General features: G+C 38.9%; 1 protein-coding gene across 16 annotated transcripts in view; it reads left to right on the top strand.

Annotated features, from left to right (window-relative positions):
* Positions 1-19465, top strand: part of ARB2A (ARB2 cotranscriptional regulator A) — a 496175-nt gene that overhangs the window by 349600 nt on the left and 127110 nt on the right. The window contains exon 11 of one of the 16 annotated variants that reach the window (XM_064274084.1): positions 5042-9457. The exons of 14 other annotated variants lie outside the window; for them this stretch is intronic. In XM_064274084.1, the coding sequence (XP_064130154.1) occupies positions 5042-5181 (140 nt within the window). In that variant the 3' untranslated portion in view covers positions 5182-9457. Of the gene's footprint in view, positions 1-5041; positions 9458-19465 lie in introns of those variants that run through there. One more of the 16 variants, XM_064274105.1, reaches the window with a different exon arrangement.

The following is a 19465-nucleotide window of genomic DNA, read 5'->3' as shown; positions in this document are numbered from 1 at the left end:
ATTCTTTTTTTATAAATTAGAAATAACTTATTTATTCATGTTTTTCTATATTCCCTATGACATTGACAAGGGTCACAAAATATTACACAGAAACCAGAGACACAAAAAGATAGAAAATACAGTGAAGAAATCAAAAGCAAAAACTAATAGTCAAAAAAAACATGTTCGGTAAGACATAGAAATCTCTGGAAACAATAAAGCCGAAATAGACATTGGGGTAGCAGTAAAGATGAAATTAGAAATGATCTTGTGTGGTGTACTGCTCCCCAAAAAGAGTTAATATAATTTTTAACTGTGTATGAGGAGACATTCCCCTAGGGTGAAAGGAAAGTAAAATATAAATGTTTGAAAACAGACAAGGTTACAGAGGATTGATATCTTCTAACTTCTAAAAAGTCTAAGCACAGCTTGCTTTGACTGACAGGTTTTTTTCGGACTGATTCCAACCGGGGCTAAGTTTGGGTACGTGCTGCTGCTAAGGCTGTTATACTCCCCACCCCCTACGCCCCGGTTGTGCTTCCTAAATGTCTCTCTGGGTGTGTGTATTCAGTCTTCATGCAGTCATTCAACAACTGCTTACCGTGCACCAGACGTTGTCCTAGGTGCTGGGAATATTGCAGTGAATTTCGACAAGTAAAAAGCCCACACAGAGCTTGCATTCTAGTAGGGGAGACAGACAATAAACAAGATAGATAAGAATATTATATAGTATACTGTTGTTGTTGCTGTTGTTGTTTAGGTGCCATCAAATCAGTTCCAACTTGTAGCCACCCTATGAGCAGCAGAGGGAAATGCTGCCCGGTCCTGCACCATCCTCACAATCATTTTATGTTTGAGCCCATTGTTGCTGCCACTGTATAAATCCATCTTGTTGAGGGTCTTCCTCTCTTTCGCTGACCCTCTACTTTACGAAGCATGATATGTCCTTTTCCGGGGACCGGTCCCTCCTGATAACATGTCCAAAGTATCCCTTGCTTCTAAGGAACATTCTGGCTTCATTTTTTCCAAGACAGGTTTATTTGTTCTTTTGGCAATCTATGGTATATTCAGTATTCTTCCCTAACACCGTAATTCAAATGTATCAATTCTTCAGTTTTCATTATTCATTGTCCAGCTTTCGCATGAATATGAAGTAAACGAAAATATCATAGCTTGGATCAGACACACCTTAGTCCTCAAGGTGACATCTTTGCTTTTTAACACTTTAAAGAGCTCTTTCCAAAAAAAACCAAACCCAGTGCTATTAAGTCAGTTCTGACTCATAATGACCCCATAGAACAGAGTAGAACTTCCCCATAGGGTTTCCAAGGCTGTAAATCTTTACAGAAGCAGGCTGCTGCACCTTTCTCCCATGGAGCAGCTGGTGGGCTGGTGGATTCCAACCACTGACCTTTTGGTTACCAGCTGAGCACTTTAACCACTTCACCACCAGGGCGCCTTTCAAAGAGGCCATTAGAGAGTGGTAATTGGTGGGAGAAAATACAAAGCAGGAAAAGGGTACTGAAGTATTGTGTAAGTGGAAGGGAGGCTTTGAATTTTTAGGTTGGTGGCTAGGGAAGGTGTCACTGACAATATAACATTTCTAGGCTTTCCTTGTGGTTTTGACTTCTCCCACTTCCTGCTCATAAAGACAGTATTTGCCTATCTGACTTCAAAGATCTTTTTCGTAGACTTCATAGTACCTATTCAGCTCTGAAATCTGTACCTTATTCCCTGCTAGCAGCCTCTTGTTCTGGGTCATTGAAAACCTGACCTTCTCCCCATACCTCTTCATCAGTCCTCTAGTATTTGCCTAAGGAATGGCTACCAACAAGTTATTAAGATTATTTCACTATTTCTTAAGAAGCACGTATGGAAAATTATAACATTCATACAGCATTCTGGGACAGAGGCTCTTGCCATTCCAAGCCCATCCTGGCTAACATGAAGGGCGAGGGAATCAGTATCTTGACATACCTGCAATTTCTGTGTACTAGGTACACAGGATGGGAAGCTCTACCTTACAGATTAATTTTCCACCTACTGTTAAGAAAATACCTGGACCCAGATTCACTAAAACCATATGGCTAAAAGCCTGATACCTGTCAACATATTTCCTCCCAAAACTTGTATCCATTTCATTGTTCTTTGCCCTTGCCATGGCGCAAGACAGACTTTTCACTTTTTTTCCGCAGATATAGAACATTTGGTAAAAATCTGGGCACCTCAAAGTTAGAAGGATAATGTTTTTGTTGTTAGTTGCTGTCAAGTCGATTCCAACTCATGGCGACCACGTGTGTGCAGAGTAGAACTGCTCTTCTTAGAGTTTCATAGCTGGGATCTCTAGGTTAGTAGTCCCTTGCTTAACAATTCACACCACCCAGGGACTCCTAGAAAGATTAAGTTTGAAAAAAAATGCATAATGTAGAGAAAAAAAAAAACTATAATAGAGATCTTAGGGTTAAAATTACTATATTCAGATGGGTCTATCTTGGTACTGGAAATAGAAGGGGGCCATTGATAACATATACTTAACTATCAAGTCCCATTTCTCCCAGCAGAAAGTGTGTACATGGAAAGCTAGCAATTATGAGGTGAATTTGAGTTGTAGACAGCCTACTGATGTAACCTTAATTTTTCTTTGCTTAAATAATCCAGATTGATGGTTGACTGAACATTCTTAGTATTTGCTAAATATTCACTTCACTTTACTGCTGAAAATACCCCTTGAGGAAACGACACTAAGGAGTTATATCTCTTCTTTGTTAGTGAATAATCACTTCCTTCTAAAGATAGCAGTGAAAAATAAACAGTAATTGCTTCTGGAATGTGCTGTCGTTCAGAATGTGTGGGCAAGTTGAGCTGTCTAATATGTTTTTAGACACAACTCAAATTAATTAGGCAATTGAAAATCTATACTTTGCCTTGTAAACAGACCTTAAAATTCAAGGCATATTGGTATATATGAAACTGTACCACTTTTTGACTACATGTACGGTTCAAGAACTATAGCATTTCCCTTTCCACTCAAAAGATACATATCCTAATCCTTTAAGTGATGTTTTCATGAACCAAATAACACTTTTCAGGCATTTTTGTTCATTAGTGTAAAATTGGCCTTATAGCTTTTATTCATCAGTTACTTCTCCTAGTCATTGCTCTATGCTACCTTATAATTATTAGTTAATGTAAGGGATGAGTATTCTAAAAGTTGACCACCCAGAATTCTTGTGTTTTCAGTGAATCATTCATTATAAATAGCTAGAACCAGAAACTACGGGGAAGTAACTGACTAGAGAGCCATTTAAGGTAACCTATATGGTCTTCATTTATGTAGCTCACTAACATTTGTCCTTATTATATATATTTAATCAGGTTTACTATTACCCTGTGATTTTGACTCTTTCAGTTTCCCAGTAATCACAGTGAATATCAGTAGTCTTACTCTAGAAATCTCACTTTAAAAAAAAATTAAAAATAGCCACCAAGTTTTTTTACAGCTTTCTGAACCAATTTGTGAAAAATCCTTTGAAGAATTTGGCAGTAAAGGTGGCAACTCTTCTTTACTGAGCTAACTCTTCCTTTTAAAGATAAAGCAACTTAAAACTAATTATTTGTACAGTGTTTTTATATAAATAACTGAATAATATGAATTTATATTTGAAAATTATGTTATGAGTTAATATGGAAGAACTTCCCCCATAGTACTGCCTCATAGCTCTTAATGCTATGTTCGTAATTGTTGGAAAAGTAAGTCAGGGACCAATGGTACATAAGACAGAAATTTTCATCGTTTTTACCATATGTTAGGTATTGATCTCCCTTCCCATGGCTGCCTGTGTTTTACTTGTCCTTTATTTCTCCTTCCCTTTCTCAGCTCTGTCAGTGCTACTGCTCTTGGTGGGTCTCTCTGTATCTGTATATTGCACTCTGACTCTCTCTTATCTGGTTTAGTCTCCATGTATGGCTCTTAGTTTTTTCCTTCTGTGTCTCACTGGCTTCCAGTCTCTCATATCTGAAGAGTCTATGTACTGCCACAGCTGTTTTCCCCTGCTTGACCTGTGTGGTTGCCTGGGTCCACTTGCCCTTCACTTCTCTTTAACTGTGTGATATGTGCCTCCCTCAAGCTCAAGGTGTCCATCTGCTCTTGACTACACATTCCACCCGCTCCAGTCTACACCCTCTCTGCCTGCTCGGTCTGTCTTGTCACAAACAGACTGCCATTAAGTCAACAGTGATAATCTGTATACTGGCAAAAATGCTTCCAAACTATACTTCTTCAGAGGAGCTGTGTTGTTTCCTAGAGGTGAATCAGAACATCTACGGTGAATATCTCTTGCTACCAAAATGAAAATTGAAAGTGAACATTAGACACTACAGATAGGCCAAGCATTTTCTATTTGTAAAATCCCAAAATGTTCTAAGTTGACTGTCAGCTCTTTAAAAGCAGGAATAGATTTTAAAGTTTTTGTTTCATCATATTTCTTAAAATATAGTCATTTTTTAGGAAAATATTTCTATTTAAAGGTAAATTTTAAGAGATAATTTAATTGGTCAATGACTTTAGTTTCTAGGTGTGAAAATTGAGTTAACTCATATTTGATATCTAAATATTCTCTGAGAATTTGTACTAGTATCGCTAGCCATATTATCTGTTAATTTTCCTCTCAGCTGTACACATATCACCCCAACTGTTCAATATTTTGTACCAGTAGTAAAGAAATTGTATACCAACTAGTTTATAGATGTTTTAGGAAATTGCATGGTACAGTCCTTGGCATAATTCAGTTGTACTGTACATTTTCTTAATTTCTACAGTATTATAAAAGTGATTTGTTAAAAAATTGGGCAAATAAACATATACACTATTTTGAACTTTCTATAACAATGATTTCTATAGGTGAAACCTTTGATAAGAGACCCCAAATTAAAATTTTCTAATTACCTTGTAAAATTAATACTCGCTTAGAAATTCTTTTATTACTGGCTAGTGTTTAAGAAGAAATATTTTAAAAATTCAGATTTTCTATTAAGAAAACATTCTTCATCCCACTTTGAATAGTGGCATCTGGGGTCTTAAATGCTAGCAAGCAGCCATCTAAGATGCATCAATTGATCTCAACCCACCTGGACCAAAGGAAAATGAAGAACACCAAGGACACAAGGCGATTACAAGCCCAAGAGACAGAAAGGGCAACATGAACCAGAGACTGCATCATCCTGAGACCAGAAGAACTAGATGGTGCCCAGCTACAACCGATGACTGCCCTGACAGGGAACACAACAGAGAACCCCTGAGGGAGCAGGAGAGCAGTGGGATGCAGACCTCAAATTCTCATAAAAAGACCAGACTTAATGGTCTGACTGAGACTAGAAGGACCCCAGGGGTCATGGCCCCCAGACCTTCTGTTGCCCCAGGACAGGAACCATTCCCGAAGCCAACTGTTCAGACATGGATTGTACTGGGCAATGGGTTGGAGAGGGATGCTGGTGAGGAGTGAGCTTCTTGGGTCAGGTGGACACTTGAGACTATGTTGGCATCTCTTGCCTGGAGGGGAGATGAGAGGGTGGAGGGGTTAGAAGCTGGCGAAATGGACATGAAAAGAGAAAGTGGAGAGAGAGAGCGGGCTGTCTTATTAGGGGGAGAGTAATTGGGAGTGTGTAGCAAGGTGTATATGGGTTTTTGTGTGAGAGACTGACTTGATCTGTAAACTTTCACTTAGAGCACAATAAAAATTACTAAAAAAAAAAAGATCAGACTTGCTAGTTTGACCGAGACTGGAGAAACCCTGAGAGTATGGCCCCCGGACACCCTTTCAGCTAAGTAATGAGGTCACTCCTGAGGTTCACCCTTCAGCCAAAGATTGAACAGGCCCACGGAGCAAAACAAAACTAAAGGGGCGCAGCAGCCCTGGGCCAGGGACTGGAAGGCAGGAGGGAACAGGAAAGCTGGTAACAGGGAACCCAGGTTTGAGAAGGGAAAGTGTCGACATGTCGTGGGGCTGTTAACCAACATCATGAAACAATGTGTGTACTAACTGTTTGATGAGAAACTAGTTTGTTCTGTAAACCTTCATCTAAAGTTTAATAAAAAAGAAAATGTTTTGCACCAAAAAAAAAAAAATTCAGATTTTTACTTTTAGTTTCTTTTAATAAATTGTCTTCCAGAAGATTTAAAGTCTTCTTTCAACTTTAATTTGTGTGGCATGGTAGCCACATCTTTCCTGTTTTGTTTCCAGAGGAAACATGATTAAATTTAAAATAAGACATTGTGAATATAAGACCACAAATATAAGTAATTAAATGTAATCAGAATATAAGGAAGCTATTTGTGAAATTAGGTGATATGCAGTTTGAATTTTACAGTGATAAATATAGACTTCTATAACCACTGAAGTTTAGTTTTTGCAACACTTCTCTTATGAAGGAATAATCCCCCAGAGTTTTTTGTTTTTCTTTAGAAACAATATCCATCAGGTAAAATCAACACAGGGACTAGAGCTTAAATTTTAGAAAATCTAAATTTAATTATTTTTACCAATTAATTAATTATTTTAGGTTCCCCCCCCACCAAAAAAAAACTAATCAGCATGTCTTATTCCAAACTTCAGTTACTCTTGGTTCTGTTGAGATGAGTAACTGTAAAAATTTGTTCTTTGATTCCACAAAAATTTACTGAGCACCTAGTAGGTGCTAGGCACTAGTCTAGACTCTAAGGGTATAAAAATTTCTAAGACATGACTCCTGCCTCTCAAGGAGCTCACAGTCTGCTATGCAGAAGTCTGGTGCTTATTGCAAAGAATCTCTTTATTCTCAGAGAATGCCCATTGAAATGGGGGGCAGGTGAGGTAGAGGAAGGTTAAGGATTTATAAACTCTTTCAGGACCTAAGAGTAATTCTTAGTTCACTGTCATCCTCCTCTATTAAATAGTATTCCTATGCTATCTAAAACCTTAGTACATTTTCCGAGAGTATCCACCTTCCTTCCATACTATTGTAAGAACCTGACTTTTACTGGAGGTATATGTTCCAAATGAATGTATGTTACTTATCTCAAATTCTTTGATGTAAGTTAGTAAATATTTATGAAGAAGAGCTTTGGATTTATCAGAACCATGGCATTTTGTAGTCTCCCTCATATATGGAGTATTAGTTCTATCACATGTCCAGGCGGAGATCTATAGTGACATTGTCTATAAAATGGGTGAACAGTAGTACTGTCCCATTGGGTTATTGTGAGGATTATGTAATAATCCATAAAGAACTCTTAAAATAGTACCTAGCATATAGCATGTAGTAAGGACCCAATAAATACCGTCAGTCCTCGCTTTGCACAGTTTCGACATTCACAAATTTCACTTACCACTGGTAAAACCAAAGAGGTTGTGGTCCAGTTGATTTCTGACTCATAGCGATTCTGTAGGAGAGAGTAGAACTGCCGCATAGGTTTTCCAAGGAGCGGCTGGTGGATTCAACTGCCTGCCTTTAGGTTAGCAGCCAAGCTTTTAACCACTGTGCCACCAGGGCTCCTCATGTACCACAGTTTAGCTAAATAGCCCCGGTCTCCTTCCCAAACATACCATTCAGATTTCAGTTACCACGTTAACTGTAAATAACTGTATTAAGTACAGGCTTTGCAGCTAGCCCTGCAGTCCACAAATCTCTATGTAAGTAACAGATGCACATCATGATCAGTGACGAGTCACATCATTTCTTTCAAAGGCTGCCGGTGATTGGTCGCTGCACGTCTGTAACTCGGTTCTCGCAGCTATCGCTGTCTGGCAGTGATGAACCCTCAGGACATTTTACAAAAATAGGTAATCAAGAGAGAGAATTGGCAAAGAAAGACGAAAGTGCAGCAAAGAAATAAAACGCTGGAAGTGAATTGGGAAGTGTTTGTGATGAAAAGGATGAATATGTCCCAGAGGAAGTGACGCCAGCAAAAAAAAAAAAAACTTCACATTAAATGAACTCTCAGAGGTGCTTCATGACTGGAAAGGATAAAATAGTGGATGCTGATCTTAACTTTGCCAAGGCATAGAAAAATATGCTTGTACCATATCATAAGTTATGTGATGAGAAGGAGGCAAGCGCTGTTCAAAGTACTATTGAGTTTTACAAGAAATGAAACACTTTAATTCTCAATGTTTTGAATTATAGTGTTGTTGTTAGGTGCCGTCGAGTTGGTTCCGACTCATAGCGACCCTGTGCACAACAGAACGAAACACTGCCTGGTCCTGCGCCATCCTTACAATTGTTATGCTTGAGCTCATTGTTGCAGCCACTGTGTCAATCCACCTCGTTGAGGGTCTTCCTCTTTTCCACTGACCCTGTACTCTGCCAAGCATGATGTCCTTCTCCAGGGACTCATCCCGCCTGACAACATGTCCAAAGTATGTAAGATGCAGTTTCGCCATCCTTGCCTCTAAGGCACATTCTGGCCACACTTCTTCCAAGACAGATTTGTTCGTTCTTTTGGCAGTCCATGGTATATTCAATATTCTTTCGCCAACACAATTCAAAGGCGTCAACTCTTCTTCAGTTTTCCTTATTCATTGTCTAGCTTTCACATGCATATGATGTGATTGAAAATACCATGGCTTGGGTCAGGTGCACCTTAGTCTTCAGGGTGACAGCTTTGCTCTTCAACACTTTGAAGAGGTCCTTTGTGGCAGATTTGTCCGATGCAATGCGTCTTTTGATTTCTTGACTGCTGCTTCCATGGCTGTTGATTGTGGATCCAAGTAAAATGCAATCCTTGACAACTTCAATCTTTTCTCCATTTATCATGATGTTGCTCATTGGTCCAGTTGTGAGGATTTTTTTTTTCTTTATTTTGAGCTGTGATCCATAGTGAAGGCTAATTATAGTGTACTAAATAAATATTAATTTTACTATTATTACTATTTGCTTCCATAAAGATTACAGCCAAGAATGCCCTATGGAGCAGTTCTACTCTGTATCACATGGAGTCACTTTGAGTCTGAATCAACTAGATGGCAGTAGGTTTGGTTTGGTTTTTATTCATTTATAACTGACAGTAAGAGACATTTTAATGTTTTGACAAAAATTTTGAAGGTCACAGAATAATCGTCATTTTTCCCATTTTTCACTTGCACAGTTTCAGCTTGCACAATCATTTTCATGATCCCACACTACCTTGCAAAGTGAGAACTGCCTATAGTTGCTGTTAGCAGTTATTTTGTCTAGCAAGTCTAGTACCATAGTTTTGGGGAAATTGTTCATTGCTTTTCAATATTTGGGAATTCAAAACTTTCTGTCGTTTCTGTTGCTGTATTTTCTAGATTGTCAAGGTGCTGTTTCCAGTCACATCTTGTCATAAGGTTATCCTCAGAGGATAGTGGCTTAGTGGTTAAGACCTATGGATACTAACCAAAAAGGTCGGCAGTTAGAATCCACCAGGCACTCTTTGGAAACCCTATAAAGTAGTGCTGCTCATCCTGTAGGGTCACTTTGAGTCAGAATTGACTAAATGACAATGGGTTTGGGTTTTTTTTTTTTTGTATATATTCTACAAAAGTACAATATTTATACTCCTCGTTTTACTCTTCTTCAGTATTTTACCCTATTTCTTTATTCTAAACCTTCTTAAATTCCATGCTGACCGTTTCCCTTTCATTCTTCTTTATGTTAATGTCCTGTTATTCCATACACTCTTTCAGCCCCTGAAACCTATCAGTTCTTTAATATATGGTCTTCCTTTCAAAATGACACCTGCCTGCCTTTAAATTCATCAGTTTCTTCCGTATGTTTCCACTATATTTCTGTCGATCATACAAGAGCAATCATTCTTGAATTTAAATTATTACAAGAAATTCTATGTAAGCAAAATGTAAAAGTTTAGGTGGAAGTTGACGAAGTCAATAAACCATTATTGGCAACAAAACAAAAATATAAATGCTCTGATTTATCATCATTTGTACTTTTTGAGCCATGTGGATGTGTAATTGAGTATTCAAAAAAGGTAATAAATAAGATTTACATTAAATAAATAATGATAATGGAAGTCTTATGTTCAGTTTTCCATTCACAGTTGGTTTGATATGTTTCCTTGAGTTCTGAGGCTTTCAGCAGATGCAACATTCATCAGGTAATCCTGCCATGTTTTCTGCACACAGTGAAGAGGAGGCTGCTGAGAACTCAAGCAATACACGCTATCCATTGCTGTCGAGTTGATTCTGACTCACGGCGACCCTATAAGACAGAGTAGAACTGCCCCATAGTGTTTCCAAGGAGTTGGATTCGAACTGCCAACCTTTTGGCTAGCAGCTGTAGCTCAGTGTAGCTCTTAGCCACTGCACCACCAGAGCTCCACTGCACTCTAGATGGATAAATTTGAATTGGGGATTAGTCTGTTCAAAGGAGAGCGTGCTAACGTGGTTTTTCTTTCAGACATTTGGTATCATAGTGAGGTGGGGATATGACTCAGTTTGATAAACTGAATACTGTATTACCTCAGTGTCTAAAGCACAAGGGTTTTGTCAGGTTTAAAATGCTTGAAGGAGCTTTTAATCTATATATTTAGGTAAAGTTACAGTATTAGAAAATTTCTGCTTAAAATTTTTTAGTCTGGTGCTCCCTCTTGAATGTTCATAGTCATTACTGCATCTTACATTTCCTAATGGAAAAGTTTAGGTTTTTTGTTTTGTTTTAAAGGTATGAATGCCTCTGTTTGACTTGCTTCTGTTCGTAGCTGCCTAAAGAGATTTTAGGGAAGTTTACAGAGGCCCCAATCTTGTGATAGTATTACCATCAAAGCCAATTAATTTGGGATCTCTTTAAAAAAAAAGAAGTTCTCATAACACCTAGAAGAGTCATCTGCAGTAAACAGAAATTCTATTCTACTTCTCATTTACTTCACTGAGTCCATGTCACAGGCTGAATTACTAGTTTCATTGGTCATAAGCTGTCGTTTCTGTTGAGTGTATTTTACTGTGCAGTATAATAGAAAATTTTTCGTTAAACCAGTTGCATAGTTCCTGCTCTGAAGTGGAAGCCGAGTACAAATTTGTAAGTAGAAGGCAGTGAGTGCCTGTACTCTGACTAGTCAATTCAAGAACATCCTTAAAGCTTTTCTTCTGTAACAAGGGCAAACTCAGCTGAAAAGTTTGTTTAAATCTTGTGTGGCGTAACAAGAACCTTTAAGCTTTATCTGTCTGTATCTATGAATATACCTGACTCATCACCATAGTGCCTTTCAACTCAGCTCTGCTCGGCTCAACTATTCTTCCTGCCTTATACAGATACTTAAAATTCTGTAAAGGCTACTGGTAACGGCTGCAGGTTTCTATACTTAATATTATTTTATAGCACAGGAAATTCATAGCTCATGAATATCTCAGATCTACAAAATGAGGAATTTTTCTTTGTATCCTCTGTGCGGTCATGTCATATTTGTATGTGAGCTTTTATTTCCAAGCAGCAATTACATCATAACAGAATCATTTTTAAAAATAATAAGAACAACAACAAAAGAAGTAACAAAAAAAAAATTCCTTCATATTTTTAATCTGAAGTTAAGAAAAAGAGGGAAATTTTGTGCTGGCAGCACTGTTCATTCTGGTTTTTCTATATATTTTTGGAAGAATAAAAGTGCCTTTTTTTTATTTTCACAAATGGCTATCCTTTTGCCCATATTCTTGCCCTCTGTTGTCTCCTGTGCAGAACAGTGCTATTGTTACCTGTGATATAAGTTTTTCTCATAGAGCAGTAGATGATTCTATTGAGTGACTACATTGATTCGATTAATTCTATTTCCATGGTATTACAACTTTAATGTTCTTATTGTATGTGCTATGCTTTCAGGTATCAGTTTTTCTTACCTGTATAACTTATCTTTGAGGTCTCGCTTTGTCATATATGGTTTTGTACTTAAAAACCTACACAAAGGATTGACAGTTTAATCATTTCAGTGTATTTTAAGGTGGTTTTCAGTGAACTAAATTTGTTACAATGTGTGGTGTTAACTCTCTCACTCTGAGGTGGGAAGCTTCTTGCCTGTCTTACAGTGTTCAGCTGCCAGAGTTTTCTGGATTCCTGACTTTACTTCCTAGACCCAGAGAGGGGCCTTCCAGTGCCTGGTCTCTGAATGTTATCTCCTGCCTTTACCTTTTGCCTTCCTCCTTGAATAATGTGGTCCTTGGGGACCTATACCTGCCCTTTAGAGTGGCAGCGCCTTTACCCTGACAACTGGTCAGTGCTAACTTAACACCTGCAGAGTGGGGAAAACTATTAAGATCAGCACCATCTATTCTGCCTTGCTCTCTCCGTCTGACATCTTGGATCTTCTGGCCTGTTCTGTTGATTTATTTCCATTCAAAAAGTATTTTTGGGGGATTCTACTAGAGAAGTGGAACTTTGCATACACCCTTGAACGAAGTCCAGTCCTCCTCTATCTGGAAATATCTCTTTATCTACATGTTCAGCTTTGGGAGCTATGCGTTTGGAGAAATGAGGAAGCAAGGATCGCCTTCCCAGCGAATGAAATAATTGACCAATAAGATGATGTAGGTGTTTTATTCTCTTACTATACTATACACATGGATGGTTCATGCATTAGCATCATGTCTGGCATATAAGTACAAAATGTACGGCATCTGTAATAGCCGTTCGGAGCCCTGGTGGTGTAGTGGTTAAGAGCTCAGGCTGCTAATCAAAAGGTTGGCAATTCGAATCCACCAGCCACTCTGTGGTGACACTGTGAGGTAGTTTTACTTTGTCCTGTAGCGTCGCTGTGAGTCTGAATCGACTCAGTGACAACGGGTTTGGTTTTTTGGTTTTAAAATATCCGTTTGAGTTCCATATCTCCTATCTGGAGAGCTAAGACATGAAACTCCAGCTAACTGTTTAAGGCACCAAATGTATCTGAGTGGAAAAGTCAGTAAGTTCAGAGGGTAGGGAGATCACTGTGGTCCAAAGTATTTGACAAAGAAATAGGGACTATTTTAGGAGAATCCAGTAATACAAATCCTGACACTTTGTGCCTTTCTGTTTAAAATTTAACTCTTAACCACTCTTAATATCAAAAATCCTATTAATAGAAAACTTTACTTCTCTTTGAGCAAGTATAGCTGTCCTGCTCTCCTGACAGTTTCTCTTCTCCCCAATTTAGATTATAAATACATGGAGGCCTGGGACCATGTCTTCCTTATCCTTACCATGTAATTCCCTAGGGATAAGACTGGCCTGATTCTTAAATTGTAATCTAATCACTTACTAAGAGGTCCCTGTATTTTCTGAAGGTGATGGATTAGCCTTTTAAGCACCCCAGCCCAAGTGGTGCTGGTTGTCTTTGGCATTCCCACTACCCACATTCCTCTGATCTTTGTTTTCCAACCAGTTATGCTTCTGCTTATTTTCCCTGATCACCCCATTTCCATAGTATATTAAGTATACTTTTAAGAAGATGTTGACATCCCTTAAAATATGGGCCTTTATTTGTGACGGCACGTATGCATAAACTGGGGGATGTACACATTGGAAAGTTCTGACCGAGTACAAAGAAAGCCTTAATTGAGAGCACACGAGTTAATTCTAAAATCCATCAAGATAATACAGCCTTACTTTTTAATTCAGTAAATGTTTTTAATCACTATGTTTAAACTCAGCTAATATAATAAAGCTTTACTCAAATTCAGTTGAACTCACTTTTTTCCAATTCCCTAAAAACATACTTCGTTGTATTATTTTTAGACCATTAATGAGCCTTTTTTCTGTGATAGCCTCATTTCAGTATATGGGCATAGATAGGTAGATATAGAGACATATCGTAGTTGCTGTTAGGGGCCATGGAGTCGGTTCCGACTCATAGCGACCCTGTGTACAACAGAACCAAACACTGCCCGGTCCTGCACCATCCTCCCAATTGTTGTTATGCTTGAGCCCATTATTGCAGTCCATCTCACTGAGGGTCTTCCTCTTTTCCGCTGACCCCCTGCTTTACCAAGCATGATGTCCTTCTCCAGGGACTGTTCCCTCCTGATAATATGACCAAAGTATGTGAGACATAGTCTTGCCATCCTTGCTTCTAAGGAGCATTCTGCTTGTACTTCTTCCAAGACAGATTCGTTCTTTCTTTTTGGCAGTCCATGGTATATTCAGTATTCTCTGCCAACACCACAATTCAAAGGTGTCAATTCTCTAGTCTTCCTTATTCATCCTCCAGCTTTCACATGCATGTGAGGTAATTGAAAATGCCATGGCTTGGGTCAGGGGCACCTTTGTCTTCAAAGTGACATTTTTGCTTTCTAATAAAGAGGCCCTTTGCAGCAGATTTGCCCAATGCAGTGCATCTTTTGATTTTTTGACTGCAGCTTCCATGGGTGTTGATTGTGGATCCAAGTAAAATGAAGTCCTTGACAACTTCAGTATTTTCTCTGTTTATCATGATGTTGCTTATTTGTCCAACTCCAGTGGAGGAGTAGGATCTGTAAACCGATGTTAACTAGGAATTCAGGCGTGGATACCTAGGTTTCTTGGCGCACAGGGTTATGCAAGGTAAGGACTGTTTGCAGTACTTATTTATGGCAGTGAGGGGACAGGTAATCAATTGAGGGGTAGTCCCAGCAATACCTGGCGTAGCCACCCAAAACCAAATCCGATTCAGCGATTCAGACTCGTAACAACCTTATAGGACAGGGTAGAACTGCCCCATAGGGTTTCCAAGGAGCAGCTGGTGGATTGAACTGCCGGCCTTTTGGTTAGCAGCCAAATGCTTAAGCAGCATACCACCAGGGCTCCAATACCTGGCATATAGATGTATAATAAATATTTGTAAAGTTGAGAGGGTACTTCAGAGAAGTTGGGGGAAGGGTTCCTGAAGAACTGTAGATAAGATGCCTAGACATCTTTCAGAGAGAGAAGATGGAGGCAGCGAATAAGGGACCCCAGACAGGTTGAAGGAGTAGAGCACAAGAGGGAGCCTGGCACTGCAGTGGGAATTGGAAGCAAAGGCCTCAGTTCCTCTCACCGTGCACCACAGTCTCCGCTCCCTGAATTGGTGTGGGCCCAAGGGCGAGGCTGGTGACTAATTTGAAGCCATAAAAGCCATCAGTTCCTACCAGACTCCCGGCTGGCTTGGGGTGCTGTCTTACCCCAAGGCTGGGCACAGGCCCTCAAGCTGCTTCTCCCCTTTGCCAGGCAGTGTGGGAGCTGGTCCAGAAAGCCCATGCCAGTGTGACTTGATGCTTGGACCTTGTTTAGTGCCCAGGTGCCCCTGGTGGGCTGATGGTTAGGCCAAGGATCAGACCAGGTATCTGCCCATGCCCTGAGGTGTGGGAGGTGCTCCTGGCTCCTTCACCTTATAAATTCAAGGACAGTATGGTACCCTGCAGACCCTGGCTCAGAGCAAGAGTACTGCGGGCCTGGCTCCAGAGCCCTACTATGGGTGTCTTCCCCAAGCCCTACATTGTCCTGTGGTGCATCCTGAGGTTGGTCTCAGCAATAGAAAGAGAGATGAAGCAGCTAATGCATTAGGGGATGACCCTGGGGTACCCGCAGGCCGATGTGGGGTTCACCTTAGGAGCTCTTTTTGAACAGGTGCTTAGCCAGACAACCATCTACCGCCTCAAGGCCCAACAGCTCTGCCTACCAGCATGGCTACCATTCTAGGCCTCCCCATGCTTTCAAGCTGAGGGGCCGCCTTTCGTGGAAGGGCAAGAAGAGAGGAAAGGTAAGGGTTTTTAGCATTAAATTCTCTTTTCACTATCTAAAAAAGAAGTTAAAAATATGTAGAGGGTGGTAATGGAAGTTGTTTAGGGAAAATTTGGAAGGAAAGTTGAAGTTTATTGCTACTTTGTATTTTTCTTTTGTTTATCTCTGGCATTGATTTTAAGGTACATTAAGAATACATAGATGATTTCAGATATTTGTTTCTTTACTGAAAATTATTTGTGTCTCTATAAAAAAAAAAAAAAAAAAAAAAAACCTTGTGGTTATCAGTAAAAATAGGGTTTGCTTTTTTTAATGTTTTTTTTTTTGAGCCGAGAAGGCATGTCTTAAAGTTTTGAGGAGAAAGTTTTGTTTAAAGACCCCATCTTTATTTTATTTTATTTGTTAATCTTTTTAATGTGAAATTCCGTAGTCATTCAGAAAAGCAAAAAATAAATAAATATACAGCTCAGTGAATCACCACAACACAGACATCCCTACGACCACCATCCAGTCAAGTAGCCAGCTCCTCAGAAGCTCCCCACCCCTTTCCCACCATGATCCCTCCCTTCTCTCTCCTCCCCCAGTGGAAACCAACTTCACTCCTTACTTTCCTCTGTGTATCTAACTCCTGTTTAAGCATTCCTAAACAATTTAGTTTACTTCTGCCTATTTTTTAATATTATGTAAATGGAGTCGCACAACATGTATTCTGTTGTGTCTGGCTTCTTCCAGACAATGAGATGTTTATAAGATTTATACATGTTGTTGCATGTGCTTGTAGTTCATTTATTTTTATTGTTCATTATGTTCCATTGTATGAATATCTCACAGTGTATACTATGAAGTCATTTAGGTTGACTCTACTTTGGGGCTATTATGAGCATTAAAAAAAAAACAAACCCAGTGCCGTCAAGTCAATTCCAACTCATAGCAACCTTATAGGACAGAGTAGAACTGCCCCATAGAGTTTCCAAGGAGCACCTGGCGGATTCGAACTGCCGACCCTTTGGTTAGGAGCTGTAGCACTTAACCACTACGCCACCAGGGTTTCCATTATGAACATACTACACTCTTATATATGTATCCTGGTAAACATAAGCATGCATTTCTATATATCTAGAAGTAGAATTTCTGGAACACAGGATATATGTATCTGTAACTTTACTAAAAACAGGCCCTTTCCCAAAGTGATAGTAACATTTCATAGTCTCCGGCATTGTACGAGACTTCCCATTGCTCACCATCCTCACCAGCACTTTTATGGATAGGCTTTGTAATTTTAGCCATTCTGGGGAGTATGCAGTGGTATCTCATTGTGGTTTTAATTATTTGTTTCTTGGGTTATTAATGAAGTTAACTAATTTTTTTTCATATGCTTATTAGTCATTTAGCTATTTTATGAAGCATGTACAGATGCTTTGCCCAATTTGGGGTTGGATTGTTTGGCTTTTCCTTATTAATTTGAGATAACTCTATATATTGGAAATGAGCCATTTATATGGTTAATGTATTACAAATATCTTTTCCTACTCTTTCTTAATGATGTCTTTTGATAAGTAGACATTCTTAATTTTAACATAATTTTATCAGACTTTATTTCTTTCCTTTCTGGTTTATGCTTTTTTTGTCTTATTTAAGAAATCTCTCCTAGCTTGAAATCATAAAGATCTTCTGATACTTAATCTTTTAAAGTTTTATTTTCCCTTTAATATTTAGGCCTATGATTACTTGTAATTTACTTTTGTATGTATTATAGTGTAATGATCTAATTTCATAATTTGTTTTCCATTTGGCTACCCAACTGTCCCTGCTCTTATTTTAATTACATCTTGTCATTTTTAAATAAACAAGTCCGTGGTGTTGTGGTTAAACAAAAAGGAGTTAAAATTTTTTCAGGAAATGAGGAACACACTGATGAGAAAGAATAGTGGAAAGGAAGGTTGTGAACATAATGAGAAGAGACAATTTTTAGAATAGGTTTTAGATCCTAAAATCTAGAAGGAGGAGGAAGGAAGAAGAAGGGACTAGCCTTGAAAGGGAGAAGGTGACTTTTCCTCTAAAACAATCATTTGAACTTTTTATACTCAAAATCTTCAAGCCCTGCAAAATGAATGCAAGTTATATTTCATCAGGTTATGTAATGTCTCATACTTTGATTTTTTATTTTTTTTAGTTTTTATTTTACTATATGATTTCCCCGGAATAAATTATATATGCCATCCTGTCACCGTTTCATAGGATTATAATTACCAATACCACTACTTTCATTACTACTGCTCTCACCACTGCCCTCACCACTAGGGGGCCTAGACATTTTTTTTTTTCCTATATTACGCTCATTCTCGAAACTTCCATGTAAGATTAAGTAACTCCCCACTAGATAATGGCATCTAGTTTTGAATTCAGATCTCTCACCTCCACAATATGGGGCAACCTCTCTGATATAACCCAGCTTGAGGAATAAGCTTTTATTGAAGTGATTTGAAGTTAAAAAGTCAAGTAAATATTCATATAGTACTTACATTCTTCTAACTCTTTAAAATTACCTAATTGGTTAACAGCTTGGCTGCTAACCAAAGGCCGGCAGTTCAAATCCCACCAACCACTCCTTGGCAACCCCACAGGGTAGTTCTACTCTGTCCTGTAGGGTCACTGTGAGTCAGAATCAAGTCAACGGCAGTGGGTTTGATTATCGTTGTTAGGTGCTGTCAAGTCAGTTCCAACTCATAGTGACCCTGCATACAACTGAATGAAACACTGCCCAGTCCTGCGCCATCCTCATAGTCATTGCTATGTTTGAGCCCATTGCCATAGCCAAATGTTAATCCATCTCCTTGAGGTTCTTCCTTGTTTTCACTGACCCTGTATCAAGTATGACATCCTTCATCAGGGACTGAACCTCCCGATAACATGTCCAAAGTACGTGAGGTGAAATCTCGCCATCCTTGCTTCTAGTGAACACTCTGGCTGTACTTCTTCCAAATAGATTTGTTTGTTCTTCTGGCAGTCCATGGTATATTCAGTGTTCTTCACTGAAGTCGTCAGTTCTTCTTTGGTCTTCCATATTCATTGTCCAGCTTTCACATGCATACAAGGCAAATAAAAATACCATGGCTTGAGTCAGGTGCACCTTAGCCCTCAAAGTCACATCTTTACTTTTCAACACTTAAAAGAGGTCTTTTGCAGCAGATTTGCCCAATACAATTCGGCGTTTGATTTCTTGACTGCTACTTCCATGGGCGTCGATTGTGGACCCAAATAAAGTGAAATCCTTGACAACTTCAATATTTTCTCACTTTATCATGATGTTGCTTATTGGTCCAGATGTGAGGATTTTTGTTTTCTTTATGTTGAGGGGTAATCCAAATTGGAGGCTGTAGTCTTCAATTTTCATCAGTAAATGCTTCAAGTCCTCTTCACGTTCAGTAAGCAGGTTGTATTGTTTTCATAATTCAGGTTGTTAATGAGTCTTCCTCCAAACCTGATATTGCGTTTTTCTTCATATAGTCCAGCTTCTCAGATTATCTGCTCAGCATACAGATTGAATAAGTATGGTGAAAGGATACAACCCTGATACACACCTTTTCTGACTTGAAACAACGCAATATCCCCTTGTTCTGTTCAAATGACTGCCTCTTGATCTATGTGCAGATTCCTCATGAGCACAATTAAGTGTTTTGGAATTCCCATTCCTCGCAATGTTACCCATAGTTCATTATGACCCACACACTTGAATGCCTTTGCTTAGTCAGTACAACACAGGTAAACATCTTTGGTATTCTCTGCTTTCAGCCAAGATCTGACATCAGCAGTG

The sequence above is a fragment of the Loxodonta africana genome, chromosome 2, assembly GCF_030014295.1.
Source record: "Loxodonta africana isolate mLoxAfr1 chromosome 2, mLoxAfr1.hap2, whole genome shotgun sequence".
Taxonomy (NCBI): Eukaryota; Metazoa; Chordata; class Mammalia; order Proboscidea; family Elephantidae; genus Loxodonta; species Loxodonta africana.
This window is presented reverse-complemented; position numbering and strand designations above follow the sequence as displayed.